The sequence below is a fragment of the Cucurbita pepo genome, chromosome 16 (genome assembly GCF_057944985.1).
Source record: "Cucurbita pepo subsp. pepo isolate OVF chromosome 16, ASM5794498v1, whole genome shotgun sequence".
In the NCBI taxonomy this organism is placed as follows: Eukaryota; Viridiplantae; Streptophyta; class Magnoliopsida; order Cucurbitales; family Cucurbitaceae; genus Cucurbita; species Cucurbita pepo.
Genome location: NC_141813.1, coordinates 1480441 through 1499583, shown reverse-complemented (window position 1 = coordinate 1499583; position 19143 = coordinate 1480441). Strand labels below are relative to the sequence as shown.

General features: G+C 34.4%; 1 protein-coding gene across 1 annotated transcript; it reads right to left on the bottom strand.

Moving 5' to 3' along the window:
• Positions 1–1758: 1758 nt before the first annotated feature.
• On the bottom strand, positions 1759–13955 carry LOC111777168 (WAT1-related protein At5g64700-like). The gene is made up of 7 exons (XM_087118668.1): positions 13775–13955; positions 13631–13693; positions 11857–11973; positions 6489–6741; positions 6252–6410; positions 5322–5473; positions 1759–1968 (listed from the first exon to the last, which is right to left on the bottom strand). The coding sequence occupies exons 1-7, from the start codon at positions 13942–13944 to the stop codon at positions 1824–1826; spliced, it is 1059 nt and encodes a 352-aa protein (XP_086974794.1). The 5' UTR covers positions 13945–13955; the 3' UTR covers positions 1759–1823.
• Between the last annotated feature and the right edge of the window lie 5188 nt (positions 13956–19143).

Below are 19143 nucleotides of genomic sequence, written 5' to 3'. Positions count from 1 at the left end.
CCAAGCCCTTCTTATAGCGATGAGAAGAATGAAGCATTTCTTATAATTATGCTCAATTATTTTTGCACGAAGAAGAAAGTAAAAGGCAAAGGAGGAGAAAGGACAAAAGGTCTTAGAAATTAATTAATCACACACTTGAATCATCCCTGAAGTGAGGAAGCTTAATAGGTAATAGTTTTGAGCTCTTAAACTTAATTTTTCTCTACATCCCTGAGGTTCTTAGTGAGATGCAGCACGCAACATGAACCATAAGATCAAAAAGGCTAGTCCAAGTGTGTCATGTTTAAAGTCAAGAGCGTACCCACTCTCCCAGACGCACCTGGGTACTCATGCGTGGGTTGCTGCCTTCCACCTACGCTTAACGGTCCATGAGGTTAGATTATTGCACATCCCAACTCTCGCTCGTCTGTTTTCACACAAATTTTGATACTAAATTTATCCTAAATTGAATTACGACCAACTAGAGAAATTTCAGGAAATTTGGAGCTCCTAGAAGTAGACAGAAGAGCTCGAGAAGTCACGCATCACCTAAGTATGTAGTTGTTCGAACATTCTTCAAAAAATACTTGCAGGGATCGCTAAGACATGCTAGCATATCTTGTCCATGATTGTTAGAATATGCATGAAAATTTTTGGATGAGAATGCAATGTATGTTATGAAAAATAATGAAAATGTCCTTACGGTTGTATTTTCGGATGCACATTATTTAGAGTACTTTTCTCAATGCTGGAATGGAGGATGAGATGATGTGATTTGTGTTGTGGGTGATTGATGGATGTTATCCTCACGATGAGTTTGCATGATTTTTTTCATGCTTTAGGTGACTGATAAGATAATCTCCTGGAAAAGCATGCATGAATGTAATATGTTTAGAATGGGACACTAGAGCTAGGCTTGTTTCACGTGACCTAGGTCACTATATTTTTAGTAGACTGAGCATCTTAAGATCGTGAGACCTTTGTGCTCCTAGCAATTGGATTAGCCTTAAAAATCTAGTCCCAAGGAACATAGAAATATGAGATGTGATTTAAACCGTCTAGATACCCTAAGAACTGTGTAAATCTGCACTACACCTAAGAAAATTTAAGACGGCTTACAAGGCCATTAGCAGGGTGAACGATATCACTAAAGCTCGACAATCTCCTATTCGCTCCTATTCGAACACTTGGATTGAACCTAGTAGTGCGCTATTCGAACACAAGACCGCACCATTGTTTTTTCGTTGGTTGCTTGAAAATCACGATTTTTTCTTATCATATATCTCTGGTTTTGCCCTTGTACAACTTTATATAGACCTCAAATGGACTCGATCTCACAAAACGTTTAAATGAAGTTTCAAAGAAGAGATAGAGACCAATTTCATACTGTTTCATCATTTGTAACTCAAAGGAGAGGAGAAAGAAATAAGAATAAGAAGAAAATAGTTCGAGTTTGAGTTTTCGTGACTTTTCACGATATACAACCAAATGGGTCGGCATAGGTCCAAAAAATGTCGGGAGAAGTGAAACAAGCTTCATTCAATTTCCTAAGTGCTAAAAAAAGCATTGGCATAGTTTTTATTAGGTCTCTCTTCTTTTACTCATTGATACGATGGACTATGGAGCGTAAAAATATCTCTAAACGTACAAATGTTTTGACGATTGTCGATTTCCTCAGCAAAAATTAGTAAATCGAGGTACATGTTCAGATTTTCCATCTTAACTTAAAATTATATAAACTAAATTTGAAATATACAAACTAAAAATGGAATGAAATCTAAGAACGAATAAAAAAAAAGGCTTGTCACATTCAAATATTTCCAATCAAGGAAGATTGTGAATTGTCAAGATTGAGATGTCTCATTTCCCCTCACTGGCAAACTGCATTCTTTGTCAATTTGTTTTAGCTCTTCATTAACTTTTTGCTCCTTGTTCTTTCCCCATAGCACACTGTAGAGACCTCCAATCAGTAAGAGCCCACCAATACCACTACAACCAAACAAAAAAACAAGAATCATAAGAATTATTATGCAATTTATTTCAAAGAGTGTTGTTTTGAAATAATAATATGTCCAAGTTACCAAAAAGAATGATTTCAAAGAATGTTCCTGAAAAGGAGAAATCAATGATTAGAACTCAATCTCACACAAAATGAAGCTCTCAAAAGATGAAATCAATGTACTTTGATCAAGGGACATCTAGTATCAAAACCAACATCTGCCATCTGCTTGTGCTACAAGTCTTGGAGATTGAAAGAAGGTCTGTCGGTGGAATAGTTCATAAGTAGTTTCCGTTGCAATATTCATTTTGAAGCACGTTTATTTTCAGGAGGTCGGTTAGCAGTCTATCCAAAGTTTAGATTATCATCGGAATGACATTGAGATAAAATGGAGGAGTGTCAAACTCTTGATGCCGATTGTGCGCCCAGAAAGTTATTGAGAAAAAATTATTAGTTTAAGTTGGGGGAATGTCACAATCCACGATGCAGTTGTGCCGTTAAAAAAGTCATCGAGAACGATAACTAGTTTAAGTGAGGGAGAGTGTCACAACCATACTATGAAGATAGTAGATTATGATCTCTACACACAGATAGACAAAGTGGACTCTCAACTAGCACCCATCTGCTACATGAAAGTCAAGATAGATAAGTGCTATGATGCCACTGAGTACAATAGTGCATCATCCAACACACCATAAAAAGTGTTCAATAAAGCCAAATTTAGGCATAATAGAGACAAAAGGCAAAAGATGGATAAGAGCATTAAAGAGAGGCTCGAAGAAGAAACTTGGAGTTCCGATATAATTTTTGTCATATGGCTCTGGAGTTAATTCTATCATTATGAAATACAAGTGCTTGCTAAATTTGGTGTTAGATCAAACAATCGATGGACACCCCACAAGGCCGTATAACCATTTTAAAAATCATGTCTACTCCTGCAATACCAAAAATGCCTCAAAATATACTAGAACAGGAAGCATGTATCAGCTCTCCACCACCTTCGGGGCCTGCGGCCTAAGTGAGCTACCTTCTGGCATATACGTATGTCACAATGTGGGCGAGGGTTGCAAGACAAGTGTCTTGAGGTTCTTCCTTTTAAAATTGTTTTCAAGGACAATGTTAAACGACATGGGTGTGCTGACATTGTGACCCATCCCATATGTTAGTGGTTGATATATTCACCCGCTATCCAGTATGGTATCCATAGATGACCCAACATGAACAAGAGAAGGTTCATTCCTCAACCAAACCTGGATGGATGTATGTTCGAGATGTCCTGGCAATATAGTGGACTCATGGGGTCTATTCTTGACAAGCGTATCCAAGCAAGCATCACGAACATGCGGGTCGCGTCGTTGAAAACTTAGATGAAAAGATGATGACGGATGAGATTTGACATTACATATGAGAGACCTTGGCCTAGAAAATGGGTAAGGTCATGCCAAAAGACTTGGACTAGAGGCGAGGCAAGCCGATTAGAGTTGCAGACAATTGAACATACACACGGAATGCCTCTTGTCTCTGTGAAGACAGAAGATCCAGGCATAGGGTTTTGAAGACATACAAATATTTGAGAGAGACTGAGAAGTTAGGGTAACAGCTGAATATCTAATCCAAGCCTAACTAATGGCTTGAGATCATTTTGAACAAGTCCTATAGCTGAATTCTTCTCGATGCTTGAGAACTTTATCTCTTGAAAATAGATGTATCAACTTTACATCTCCATTGACAGGGTTGTTCTTCTCTGAAATCTTGATATAAGGGTCTTAACAATGAAATTTCATGGAGTGAAAGAAGCAAAAAAAAATTTCAAGTCTAGTTTCATCGACTCAAGAAAGTATAAAATAAAATCAGATAGAATAGGAATAAAATCAGATAGAATAGGACGCTTGAGTTAGAATGGTTTCATGATGACGAATTCCATGACCCTTCTAGTAGACCAAACACCTAAAGATTGTGAAAAGCGATCAAAGAACAAAACCATAGTGGATTAACCCTGAGAGCTAGTCTTGAAAGTCTTGGAATTGAGAGTTAAAGGTTAAATCATTTAGATGTGCTAAGAAACTAGCTAACCTCCCCGACACTAAGAAAGGATTAAGAAAGCTTATTATGCCTATAGTAGTTGTGAACAGTATCACTGGAGCCAGACCGCTTCCTATTCCCTCTGATACATCATTGGTGGTATATCGTAACCTAGATTGGACCTAATAGTGCTCTTGCCGAGCAGCAGATATTTAGGAACTTGTATTATCGAGCTTGACCCAAATTGGTTAGATAGGATAATGCATCGAGGCTACCAGTTAGGTATCCCTATCGTGTGTTGAAATAGGTCAAAGGCCTCGTAAACATGGTTGCAACTCTATAGATTCATCCTCAATGAGGATAAAGGACTACACAGGTAGACTCAGTAGCTAGCCGACACATGAATCCTTTAGGTACATTCTTGAGGAAGGGTCATCCGTTAACTTGACACAGATGATATTCAGAGTCATGATGCCATAATTCCCTCTTTATGAGATGATAATGATAACGTCACACCTCGAAAATCTAAGATACCAATGATTTACTTCCATGGTAATAAAATCTAGCCAAATCTAAAGAACAGAAAAGGTGAAAAGTTCTAAATTTTTATTGGGTTTGTGAGGAACCTGAGAGCTGCTCAAAACTTCAAGAGCTCCCATAAACTCTGATAGTTGTAAAATCTAAGCTCAAACTTTCTATAACCAAGAGAAAAGTTTGAGATAACTTACTAGGTTAAAGATGAGGTCAAAGCCTTAAGCATCTTTATACTCACCCGATACAACTTTTCTTTTTTAAGGTAGGGAGCGTTTGTGAGTTATGTAGTTAAATGAGGAGAGTCATCCTCAGGTATCAATCCTATGTGTTACGGGTTGTAGTTTTTTTTTTTTGTTTTTTTTTTATAACATTCTCTAGTCCCAATTTTGTAATAAACTTTTGAACAACAATTTTATTTTGTCTGTCTTTGATTTTGTCTCGTAAACTTGGTATTATTTATTTTTCAATTGCGTGTAGAGTGATTTCAATCTCAAACTAGGGTTTTTGTCTTCAACATTTGATCAACAAGGTAATCCAAACCTTATTTGTTCCTAGGGTGATTCCTTATCATTTTGACATTTGACATTGTTGAGTATATTTAGATCTTAAGGACTTTTTTTTTTCAATAAAATTAGATTAAATTCTAAAGATTTACCATAGTTTGGAATAAAATCAAATTGATTTTAGAGTTAAACATTTAACTAGGATTTTGTATATTACTAAGGTTTAAGATTCAACATACTAGGATTACCATGAGATCTCAAATGAAATCAAACACTTAAGTTACCTTCCAAGGCTGATACTCTCGCCAAGAAGAACGGCAGAAGAAATAGTTGTAATGACGAGAATAATTGGTGTTGACATGGCTAAAAAAACTGGTCCTTTCTTCTTAATGACCCATGTTTGAAGAGAATATGTAACCCCAGTTGCTACTATTCCCTGCATCAAATATTATGATATTATTGATTTGGTAAGTATGTATATAAAAATGGTGAAAAAAATGGAAAAAGTTGTCAAAATAAATCCTAGAAGGGTATTTTAGTCATTTATATTCTCCATCGAAGGTGCCAAATTCAAATTTCAAATCATTATCAGAATCCTAGGCATGAGACATTTGACGTGATACCATCTGTCCTAGTAGGATGTAAATAAAGGAGGAACCAAGGGTGAAACTAGCGGCCACGAGAAGCTAGTGGCCATTTGACGCCCTAGTAAAGGATGGGTACGTGAACAAATTGATACCACATCCAAATGAAAGTAATTTTGAGGATAGGATCCTTGAGAAAGACTAAAAAGAATTGAAGTTACTATCTATACTAACAAGGTGTATTTTCTTTTGGAGTGACTTAGTGATAAGAACTCCAAAATCAAGCATGCTTAGCTTTGAACAATTTTAGGTTGGCGACCTCTCGAAAATTTTCCTAAGAAACATGTAAGTGAGGATAAACAAATGTGAAACCACCCATTTTGGTATGTGGAGATAAACTTCCCTCTTAAAAGTGATAATTAGGTAATGTGGTGTATGTGGGATAGACTTTACTCTAAAAAGTGACAATCAGGTGACGCAATCATGTCGCATGAGATACAGGAGAATGTCAGAGCCATCGGATATCTATAAACAATCACTTTGAACTTGTTTGTGCATGCAATCACAATGATAAATTTTTAACGTAATCAAAACACAACTAGATATTATATTACCAACAAAATGACTTACACAATATGCGACCGAAAGAAGTCTAAGATTCCAAGACAATTTCCATTCGTCAAGGTTTCTCTCCAAAGCAATGGCAATAACGAAGGATTGAAATGAGCTAACAAGGCACTGAAGACTAGTGAATAGAAGTGTCGAAGGATAACATTTCAGTACAAACGCCTGCGTTAAACCAAAGAACTCGTGATAAATGTTTTACGATCATTCATAAAAAAGACATTAAAAACAATTATGAAGTACCTGAAGGACAAGTGATAAAGCCCACAAGGTATTTGAAGCCATCATTAGGAAGCAACCCTTAATCCAAGTTTGGGTTGAAGCAACATGAAGTGGATTTTGATGATGTTTGTGTATAGAAAAAAGGTGGTGATTGTTAAAGAATGTGAGTTGAGGGCCTTTGTAGAAAACCAAAACCAACACACCGCCCATACAAAAAACTATTCCTCCAACCTTTGCTAATCCTACTATCGACTTTAGCCTCAACGTCTCCACCCTGCCAAACATTTTCTTTTCCCATAGAGATTAACAATGAGGAAAATATAGCAATGGAAATGCTTGAATGTAACGCTTTTAAGTATCCGATGATATTTTTCGGGGTCGGGTTTACTATAAATAATGGTAAATATAAGATCAATTCTGAATTGAATAAATCATGTAGCAGTTGGAAAAGTGAAAAAAAAAAAAAAGAAATAAGAATGTAGAGTGCTATTAGTACAATAAGAAAGGTCATTGTAAGGACCAACATAGAAAGATGATCGAGGATCTAAAGAGAGTAGGGAAACAAAAGGCTAATAATGTGCATGACTCCTTAGTTTGTATTAAATTGATATAGAGTATAGTAACTACACATATGAATTGTGTGACAAGAAATTTAAGATCTAATTTTTCTCTTTTAAATCAAACTTTCAAAATTATATAAAGGGAAAAATGTTGGGAGAACTCATAAATTCAAGAAAAATATAAAATAAAAATGGTGGAAAAGAAAATGGTAAAAGACCGCTAGAAGGATAGTTTGGTCATTCTCCCCTCATAAAATAAAAATGGTGGAAAAGAAAGTAACCGTCGTATCAGTCGTGAGGAGTTTGGTTCTGGTCGAGTTTCCTTCGCGAACTCTTCACAAAGTCTAGAGGAGAAGCATTCTGGACCTTTGAATCATCCAAAACGGTCCAGAAACGAGGAAAATCCAAATGTAAGGTCTTGAATCCTTGTTCTCGAATTTCTCTTAAATCCGTGAAGAATATTAGAAGTTAGGTTCTAAAATTTGAGTATGTTAATCTAGGGAGTACTGTGCCCAAAATCTATGAAGTAAGTTATAGACGATTCGGATCAAAGATAGGAGTTCTAGCATTCGACAAGATCTATGAGTGTTAAACTTTTGCCATGCATCAGCGTAAGAAAATTTAGATTCCCGGCGCGTTGGTGAGAGATTTAATAAATAGACAGATGTTGCTGTAGCTTCTGCCTAAAATTGATTTGAAAGTCTCCTTACTTGTAAAATACTTCTTGTTATCTCCATAATAATTTGATTTTTTCGTTCAGCAATTCCATTTTGTTCTAGAGTGCAAGGAGTTGCTAAATCCCTTCATAAAATAGATTGAATTCTTTAAATATGAACTCGTCACCTCTATCTATGTAAAGAACTTTGATGTGGCAACCACTTTAGTTCACATAACTTTAAAATTTTGAAAGTTCTCAAAAGTTTGTATAGAAAGTAAACTCAGCTCATGCGACTATAATCATTAACTAACAGTAAAAATAAATACTCCCACCAAAGGATTTAGTTTGTATTTATCCACATAAATAACATGAATTAGTTCTAGACAATTTGAAACTCTTTTAGCTTTCCGAATAGAATAGGCCTTCTTAGTTTGTTTCCATAAATGCATCCTTCACATAAACTTATCGATCAGTTTTGGTAATCCGAAAACCATACCTTTATCCCTGGGTGGCTTTAAGCCCTTCATATGAAGATGCCTATATCTCAGATGCCAAAACGTCGAGTTATCTTTTGTGCTAGCAGCCAAAGCAAAATTTTTCAGGTTAGAAACAACCCATGGAAACACCTTATTTGAAATCATGGCAATGACTTGCATGAAATAGAACTGAATATCTTCCAGTCATTAATTGTCCAACACTCAATAAAAATTGTATCCAAAATTAGGCACAAATTGAACTTTTTCTAACAGTTTTATGCTATCATGAATGTTTCAACTTTGACCGTGGTTTTTCTTTCAACTTGCATCTCTCTTGTTCGAGCATCTGGTATCAACAAACCATACATTTTCTTTGGGTAAATATCAATACAAGTCATAAAAAGTCTCTCTTCTTCTTCTACATTTTCGGGTGTAAAATTCATACATTGATCTTTATACCAACAATTAGCTTTTATATGCCCATATCCTCTACAATGGTAATATTAAATTTCATTCCTTATGTCACTTTGCTCGTTGAACTGCCTTTGTCTATTATTTCTCTCTCTACCTCTATTACCACAATCATCATGGTTGGTGCGAAATCCTCCTCTACCTCAACCTGTCCTTGCTAAACAAACATTTTCTCCTTGGTTGTTGGTTGTCTCCTTCACTTGAAGTGTCTTTTTCCATTCCTTTCTAATGGTTTCTGAATTCTTGACTCATGAATTTGAAGCGAGCCCAACAGTTCATTAACGGAGAATAATAGATCCTTAGCTTTAGCTTCTTCTATAGTAGCTACCACATGCTCAAATTTTAAAGTTAACTTCTCAACATCTTTACAACAATTGTTTCCGTTGCAATTTTCTTTCTATAGACACGCATTTGACTGACTATTACCATTGCTCTTGACAAAAAATTAGCAATTGATTTACCATTCATCATGAGTAAAGTTGCAAAATCATGTCTTAGAGATTGCAAGTTCACTTTTATGACCTTTAAATTTCCTTGAAACTCCTTTTGTAGAATTGACCATAATTACTTTGATGTGGTTGCTGCTGCAATTCGTGAGAAGATAATCTCATAAATTGCTTGCTAATAATGAATAGAGTATTGACATCCTTTTTCTTGGTTTCTCTCGTCTTCTTTTTCTTCTGTTGTGGGTCCTAATACATCAACAAACTCATACTCCACCAAGTCTTATAGCTCATTCAATTTAAGCAAAGTCTTCATTTTGATGCTTCACCACTTATATTTCTCACCATTAAAAATTGGTATGAGCAATACAAAAGAATAAAGAACAGTTTTTACCATTTTCGTACCATTTAAAAAAAACACTCACTCTCGTATTGACAAGAACTTGACTCTCATACTAAATTTGTTGGAAAAATGACATTGAAAAGAGACTGCAAAAGAAAGAATGAGATTAAAGCTCAAAATGTTTTATTATTGTTTTACTAAGTTGCCAAAAGAAAAACAAAATTTCAATATATATAAGCTAAAATCCAAAAATTTTGGAAATCCTACCAAACAAACCATAAACAATTTCGTAAATTTAGGAAACTATGCTACCAAACTCCTCTAAATTTGGTCAAAACTTTAAATCACACCTCAAATTCTCATGCATCTCTTGCAACATGATGAAGTTATTTATTTCATCGATTCTAGAGTGAAAACTATCCCCCATAAACTAACATAAGTCCTTCTAATAGGATTTGTCCTCACTCACATGTAACTAGAAAAATTCCTAGGAGAACACCCAAGGTAGAATTGCTCCAAGTAAAGAATGTTTAACCTTTAAGTTCCTATAATTGAGCTACTGAAAAGGAAAGTACATTTTGTTGATATAGGTAATAACTTTTAATTCTTTTAATTCTTTCTTAACTACTTAGGATCAATCTCATTCATATATGATCCTGATTCATTCATGTATCCTTTCTTTACTCGAGACGACAATAAATCTTTAATTCATCACTTTGTTTATATTAAGTTGTAGCCATGATCTTCTCACAATAAAAGCTTTTGAACTCAAAGAGCACATATTTGAGTGTGTGCTTCCTTTTGATTAAACCCTAGGAAGAAAGATCCATTATGGATTCTTAAAAATCTGCTCCCAAGATGGCAACCTTGGAATTGTGACGGGTGCTCTTTTAACAATTGATTCTATCAGCATCGTCCATCCTTATTATGAAAATGATATTCACCAAATGAACACGTTTTCTAATCTCAATCCTTTTTCAGCGAGATCTAGACATAGGTTTTTAGTACGCGAGAATATTAGAGAGAAACCAAGAAGTTTGGATCTTGAGAGGCAAGACTATTGTCTATAAGCCTAAATAACGGAACAAGACCTATATTGTAACAATCCATGTTCAAGATTCAATACTTGATTGTCCTAACATTCTCGTGTATTCACTGCGACACAAACTACGTTACTTGTTTCTCGCTTTAAAAGTGAAGACTATTCTCACAGGTCCTTTAAAAAAAAAAAAAAAAATTAGGTCATCTAACATAAAATTGCTCCAAGAAAAGCATAATTAACTCTGGAGTTCCTATGATTGAGTCATCGAAAAGAAAGTGTACCTTGTTGGTATAGGTAATAACTTTTTTCTTAGTTATCTTATCTTCAAGATTATTCTCATTTAAATGTGGTTTTGGTTCATTCATGTATCTCGCTTGCTCAAATATCACTATATGAACATAATTGAACTCTTCACGATGTTTGAAGGTTGTATCTCTTGAGAAGAGACGTATTGAATCCAAATATCTGTTGACAAGGATGTTTTGACACAAATGTTCAACAAAGTTGAAGATGTTATGGTGGTTGATCGACTTTGGATCTATCTTTGGGGTGTTTTAGTTCTAAAGTTCCTTATAGATCTTGAATCTTGAGGGCTTCATTTGTAATGAACTGGCATGTGCAAATTGACGATGTTCAATGTTGATTCTTTATTTCTTTCCAAGTACTTATTTATTTGAGACGTACTATTCGATTCGCTTTCACCAACCAAAGCGAACGATTAAGTGGACACGAATACTTTGATAGAATAAAGATATAAGTTTTGAAATAAATCTCTAAAGAATAAATTTCTTTTGAAGTATAAAAAGTATGGATTTGATTGGCTCTAATATCATGTGCTTGACTGGCTATTAACAATACAATCTTTGATACTTTGACCGATGAGAATTAGAATCGAAGGTTGAAAGAAGGTTTTGTTACAGAGGTAGAGGTAGGGTTCATAAAATCAAAGCGTTCAAGGTTCATGGAAAAATTTAAAAGTGTCTAACAGGTTCATAAACTTTCAATTTTGTGTCTGATATGTCCCTAAAAATAAAAATTTTCTCATAGATCTTCACTTTTTGTCTTAGAGATGATTGACTTAATTAAAATTTTTAAGAGTTTACAAATTTATTAAATACAAAATTGAACCTCTCGAGTCTCGTTACATATAAATTTTAATTTTATATAGCTTTTAGATCCATTAATTTTTTTTTTTAAATTTAAACAAGAACTTATTGAAAAGCTTATTAGACATTTCTAAGATACATAAATCTATTAGACACAAAATTTAAAGTTTTAAAAACTATAACGTCCTTAATTTAACCTAAAATTTACCTTTTTTTTAAGTTGAAGAACGTATTAGACATAACTCTAAATACGTAAAATGAAGTTAGTCGTTTAAAGATGTGTAGTTTACCTGAATAGAAGGGCAAAAAGAAACGTAATAACCGGAATAGCATTTATAGTTGCTGCAGCTAAACTTGCTGATGTATAAATAAGAGCAACTCCCTGGAGATCAAGACATACCGTTATCCTGCAAATAGTTCGATCAGGTTCAAAAATTACATTCACTAACGTTAAGAAATTATGAGTTGATTATTTTAAGTGAAATTGAGGGTTCAAATGACTCGAAGAGATGTGACCAATCTCGATTACTCAACCTAAATCATAAATAATAGGTTGGGTTAGTTTTTTTTTTTCTTTTTGGATTGGGTTGAATTTTTCAAAAATAGAAAATTCGAGTATCAATTCACGTGACCGTTTTTTTTAAAATAGAAAATCTTAGTGTCAATGTCTGACGGTTTTTTTAAAAATAGAAAATCCTAGTGCCAATTCACTGTTTGATGTTTTTTTAAAAATAGAAAGTCCAAGTGTCAATTCACTGTCTCACGGTTCTTTAAAAATAGAAAATTCTAGTGTCAATTCACTATGGGACGATTCTTTAAAAATAGAAAATCCTAGTGTCACTGTCTGACGGTTTTTTTAAAAATAGAAAATCCGAGTGTCAATTCACTGTGTTTTTTTAAAAATAGAAAATTCCAGTGTCAATTTACTATGTGACGGTTTTTTTAAAAATAGAAAATCCGAGTGTCAATTCACTGTCTGAGTTTTTTTTTAATAGAAAATCCTAGTGTCAATTTACTGTTTGACGGTTTTTCTAAAAATAGAAAATCCTAGTGTCAATTCACTATGGGAGGGTTTTTTTAAAAATAGAAAATCTTAGTGTCAATTCACTGTCTGACGGTTTTTTTAAAAATAGAAAATCCTAGTGTCAATTCACTGTCTCACGGTTTCTTAAAAATAGAAAATCCTAGTGTCAATTCACTGTGTGACGGTTTTTTTAAAAATAGAAAATCCTAGTGTCAATTCACAGTTTTTTTAAAAATAGAAAATTCGAGTGTCAATTCACTGTCTGACAGTTTTTTTTTAAATAGAAAATTCAGTGTCAATTCACTGTCTCACGCTTTTTGTTAAAAATAGAAAATTCGAGTGTCAATTCACTGTCTGACGGTTTTTTTAAAAATAGAAAATCCTAGTGTCAATTCACTGTCTGACCGTTTTTTTTTTAAAGAGAAAGTCCTAGTGTCAATTCACTGTCTCACGGTTTTTTTAAAAATAGAAAATCCGAGTGTCAATTCACTGTTTGACAGTTTTTTCTAAAAAATAGAAAATCGCAGTCAATTCACGGTTGGATTGTTTTTTTAAAAAATCAACCTGACTTAATCGACCCATCTAACTCAACCAACCCAAAAATAGATTTACAATCCAATTTTTCTCTACTCTACTTTCAAGATTATTATTTGATATTTGAGTGGTATAAGATTTTAGTTATTAATATAACATGTATCGACCATAAATAAGATTATTTTTTTCAAAAAAAGGACAACCCGACGACCTAACCTAAAAACAAAAGACGGATTAAGTTGCATTCTGAACTCTATACGAGTTGCTTAAGTCTCCAATACAACCAATCTTTTATTTTCCAGTCGGTCCAAAAGATTTCCTTAATTCAAAAGAACTAAACTCTGGTATGCAACTCTATTCTAGTTCTAAGCACTTGATCTCGTCTAGAGGTGGTATAGATAAAACTCTCTTTAACAATCTCTATACGAGATCGAGAACTTAGAACCAGCATAGATTTTATCTTACCGGATCTGAAACAAAGAAAGGATGGAGAAATAAAAGCATACCCAAATAAAGAAAGCATAAAGATCTTGCAAAAGGTGATAAATGAAAGGGGAGGCGCAGTTTTCCTGAGAAACAAACAGAAAATCAAACCGAAAGCTAAGAAAATGAAGAAAGAAAAGCAAAAGGTTAGACTAAAAAGTGATTACCATTCAAAATACAAAGCGATGGGCAACAAGAACACAGTGGCTATGGCTTGCCTATAGAAAACAAAGATAAAGTTGTTCATTCCGCCATCAAAGGCAGCTTTGGAGAGAAGAAACATTCCTGCATAAATGCTATGTCTCAGCAACACTGCAAAATAAGGCTTCTTTTCCATCTTCCTCAAACTCTCTATGTTCATTCGCTCATAAACATATCTTCCAAATTTATAGTGTTTTTGATTCCTATGGGCCAAAATAGATGATTATTTTGGGGGCCACTTGTTGAAGGATATGAAATGGGTTTACCCACTAATTATTAAGCTATAATTTCCATTTAAAAAAGATTGTGTTTGCTTTATTTAGCTTGTCTCTTTTAGAAAAGAGTTTTATGTAGTTTAATATGTTGATGGTGTGATTTTATTTACATACATAGTTGTTCTCTTATTCGGGAAGAAGAGAGGGAACAATAAAATCTTCTTTAATACTCTTGTTAATTGCAAGGATACTTGAAGGTAACAATTCTTCTCTAGTGTCTTGTTAATAGAAATTAAAACATGATTATGAAAGTATTCACTATGCATGACCATCTGAGTGGGCCACATATTTTATCGGTTTCAGAGTAATCTTCGATTCCCATATAACAATTAGAAAAATTGAGCTTACCAATATCTGTCCATTCATGCATAAGCTTACTAAGAGCTACCTCATGCCACACTTTGATTTGGGTTTTATCTACTTCAATATGTTTAATATATATATATATATATATATATATATATATATATATATATATATATATATATATTTTGTAATCTTAGTTTACTCCATATTTCACATTTCTCAAAATCACTTTTTAACCCAACCCTATTATTGTTTTGGACTTCTAAAAAAAGAGTAGGAACTTTGAACCTAAACATTTTATGCCCAAAATTTGGAAGAGAATAAGAATTTGGAATCACACCTAATTGTTGACATTCACATACTTCATAAATAATAAATAATGTAACAATTCAAGTCCATCGCGAGCATATATTATTTCTTTAGACCTCAAGATTTTTAAAACGCGTATGCCATGGAGAGGTTTCAACACCCTTATAAATAATGCTTCGTTCTCCTCCCAACGGATGTGAGATCTCACATTCCATCCCCTTTGGGGCCTAGCATCCTCACTTGCATTCGTTCCCTTCTCCAATTGATGTGGAATCTGCCCCAAATCCACCCTCGTTCGGGGCCCAACGTTCTTGTTGGGAAACCACCTCCTATCCACCCCCTTCGGGGCTCAACGTCATCGCTGGCACATCGCTCGGTGTCTGGCTCTGATACCATTTGTAAAAGCCCATGATTTTTAACTAGAATATTATTTGTTCGGTGTTTGCTAGGGAGAGGTTTCCACACCCTTATAAAGAATGTTTCGTTCTCCTCCCTAACCGATGTGGGATCATACATAAATTTTCTTAGAAGTTCACCCCACATTAGATTGATCCAAGCAAAATACCCTTATGTTTAGGGTTTCTATGATTGAGTTACTGAAAAAGAAGGTGCACATGGTTGGTATAAATAACAATTTTTAATTGTTTTAAATCTTTTTTAGTCATCCTATTCTTAAAATAGCTTTCATTTGAATATAATCCCCATTTATTGATGTATTTTCCTTTTAAAAAAGAAAGAAGAAAGAAAGAAAGAAAAAAAAAAAACAAATTAAATAAGATAGTAACTATTGTTATTGCTAGGCGAATATTAAAAAAAATGCCTTCCACTACAAAGATTACCTAATATTTAAGACCAACTATTATGTTGTCTTTTGCACACTTTAATTGTTATCGGATCTTTTAGCTTCTTTTCATTTACATATCAGCCTTTTGCTAATTGCTACTTTATTTTATATGCTTTTTATCTTTAAGTTTGTGCCTAAAACATCATTCAATTTTAAATCTTATGAACTTTAAAAATGTGTAAATTTTGAAATTGTTAGAAATCATTTGATATAAAATTGAATTTCATTTTTTAGTAGAATTATATGATTTAAATTTTGTGTCTAATAAAATCTTGAATGTTATAAAATGTAATTTATGTTAATGACTAATAAGATAGATAATTTTGGGTGCATAACCCTTATACATTCTTTCATACCTAGTTTAGTTTTCATGACATGGTATAAGGAGGCTTGTGCATCATATATTATCACTATCATAACAACTTCATACTTTATGACATGAAAACATCTTAACATGACATGAAAACATCTTAACATAGCTTAGTATGGCTTGAGTATTTCAAGAAATACTTACTAAAAGTAGCATATGGCTTGAGTATTTCAAGAAATACTCACTAAGTGACCTTATTATTGAGATCAGGGAATGCAAACGCATGCAATCATGAATATGAAACCATCATTTAAAACTATAGTCTCTTAGGTGACCTCTAGTCCAGAAAAATTGGATGTGTAGTAGCTCCCTACACACGACCCACACGTACGACCATGGACCTACTAGGTGGGCTCATATTGGTTTGTGGTTGAAAAGACCTGTGTTGATTTGTCAGGATAGTTTTCGCTCTTAAAAGCAAGGAGTGAGTAAAGTGACCATGTCACAAGAAATGCAGAGGAATATCAGGCTGATCATGTGCTGTATTCGAAGCATGATTTAGTACACTAAACTTTAGATTTAACCTAAAAATATTTAATAATTAAGTCTCTAGACAATCGATTTTAAAATTTGAGTTTCCCTTATATAAGGGACACAAAAAATTTAAAATTAGTAATATTGGAGGCCTGTTAAAGTATTAAGAAGGTTACTTTATCATATTAATATGTAATGAATCTTTTTTAAATTTAAGAACATATCAGGCATGCTCTTAGAAATTCGATTAGGCTTAAAAAGCTTCTTGAGTGACATAGAAATGTGAGATGTGATTTAAACCGCCTAAACACCCTAAGAACTTAGTAAATCTCCACAACACCTAAGAAAACTTAAGTCGGTTTACACGGCCATTAATAGGGTGAATGATATCATAGAGCCCGACCACCTCCAATTCCCTCTAAACCTAAGTACACTATTCGACAACTTAGATCGAACCTAGTAGTGCCCATGCCAAGTTGTAGGCATTTAGGAAACCGTACCATTGAGCTTGAATAATTCAAATAGGATGACATACCAAGGCTACTTGAGGAGTTACTATTGTGTGTAGAAATGGGTTGAGAGCGATTCCGTAAACCCGACCTAATAGGGGACAAGGTATTACATAAATAGTTTAGCTGATGATGAATTCTTAACCAAGGATACTAGTCGTTCACTATTGTTACAATCCAAGCTGACTAATTCTAAAGAATGAAAAAATTGTTCACCTTAGAGATGAGATATGGCCGTCCAATAGACCTGCAGTGCCAAAACCCGATAAACAACTTCTAAACTATGATTGAGTTTGTGACATGTAAGAGAACCACTTAGAACTTCGAGGTCTTCTCGGAAGCTTAGATAAATGTAGAAAAGTTATGCCCAAACTTCCTAAAACTTAAAGAAAAGCCCATGGGTATCTTACTAAAAATTAGATGAGATAAGAGCCTACAAATAGACTGTTTACCGAGTATTTTTGTCATCTATGTATTTTAAATTTTTTTATGTTTTATTTGAATTGTACTCCGAACACAGACTCGGAACACGTTCTTCATTTATTTTTACATGTAGTTTTGTTTGTCTTAAATTGCACCGAACTTTACTAGGAAAACTTCCTAAAACCTAAAGAAAAGACCATGGGTATCTTTCCAGGAATTAGATGCAACAAGAGTCTACAAATTGTTTTATTTGAATTGTACTCCGAAAACATACTTGGAACACATTCTTCATTTATTTTTAAATGTGGTTTTGTTTGTCTTAAAATTGCACAAAACTTTACTAGGAAAACTTCCTAAAACCTAAAGAAAAGACCATGGGTATCTTACTAGGAATTAGATGCAACAAGAGCCTACAAATAGACTGTTTACCGAGTATTTTTATACACCCCATTCTACATTTCTTTTTTACTTGTTTGTTGACTATTGGTTAAAGGTAAGAAGCATTCGAGAATTGTGTGGTCATAGAGAGGGTCGTCCCCAAGGGGTTAGTGTCTATGTATTTTGAATTTTTGAACATGTTCTCCATTTATATGGAGAGTGCACACACCCTAAATAGGTAGTTATTCGAACTTACGTATGCGAAGTCGCTGACATCCGGGGTAAACCACCTGTCGTCAACCTCACAATAATATGAGTTGTCGAAGTTAGATTTCAACTCAAGCCCTCACAAGAGGACCAGAACTTGAGTCTAGTGCCTTAGACCACTCAGTCATCTTGATTACTTATTGTGGATCTTGACTGCTTATTGTGAGATATCACATTGGTTGGAGAGGGGAATGAAGCATTCTTATAAGGGTGTGGAAACTTCTCCCTCGTAGACACATTTTAGAATTGTAAGGCTGCCAACGATATATATTGGGCCGAAACAAACAATATCTATCCCTAGTTGAAGAGGAGAACAAATCATTTCTTATAATGGTGTGGAAATCTCGCCTTAGTTGATGTGTTCTAAAACTGTGAGGCTGACGGTGATATGTAACATGCCAAAATGGACAAATATCTACTAGCGGTTAAAGAGGAGAATGAAACATTGTTTATAAGGGTGTGGAAACCTCTCCCTATTAGACATGTTTTAAAACTGTGGAACTAATGGTGATATGTAATGGGCCAAAGAGAACAACTAGCGGTGGTCTTAGGCTGTTATAAATGGTATTAGAGCTAGTCATCAGGTGGTGTGCTAGTAAAAACGCTAGGCCTCCAAGGGGGTGGATTGTGAGATCTCACATCTGTTGGAGAGGGGATGAAACATTCCTTATATAACTGTGTGGAAAACTCTCCCTAGTAGATACGTTTTAAAACTGTGAGACTGACAGCAATACGTAACGAGTCAGAGCGACAATATCTACTCATGGTGGGCTTGAGTTGTTACAAACTATTGGCCGAAATAACTCAATTTGTTAGAGCTTCTGGCTCTTAACCACAAGGTCAGAGGTTCAAACCCTCCTTCTAGTTCTAGCGATGGGAATAAAGAAACCTCACCGTGGTATTAAACTCTTGAATAAACTCTCCCACACAAGACCACGCTTCCTAAACTGGATCGAATCGAAATCCAAATTTTAATATTAATGATGATGAACGTATGATAGTCAAATGTTCGACTACGGACAACTAGTCGAACTATGATGGGACCAGGGCATGCAAACCACCTGGGGACTCACGCTCGCTCGCACATGTGCGCTATGTACAGGAAAGTACTACACATCCAATCAAACCTGGAGACTCACACTAGCATATGTGCCCTATGTGTAGAGAATTAATACACATC

Bases quoted from the DNA above. Each gene is read 5' to 3' on its own strand.
- LOC111777168 (XM_087118668.1), bottom strand. From the start codon at position 13,944: ATGGAAAAGAAGCCTTATTTTGCAGTGTTGCTGAGACATAGCATTTAT. The intron at 11,974-13,630 runs GTATGCTTTTAT...AACTATTTGCAG, and splicing joins TTTATGCTTTCTTTATTTGG to GATAACGGTATGTCTTGATC. The intron at 6,742-11,856 runs GTAAACTACACA...AATGTTTGGCAG, and splicing joins CTTTTTGCCCTTCTATTCAG to GGTGGAGACGTTGAGGCTAA.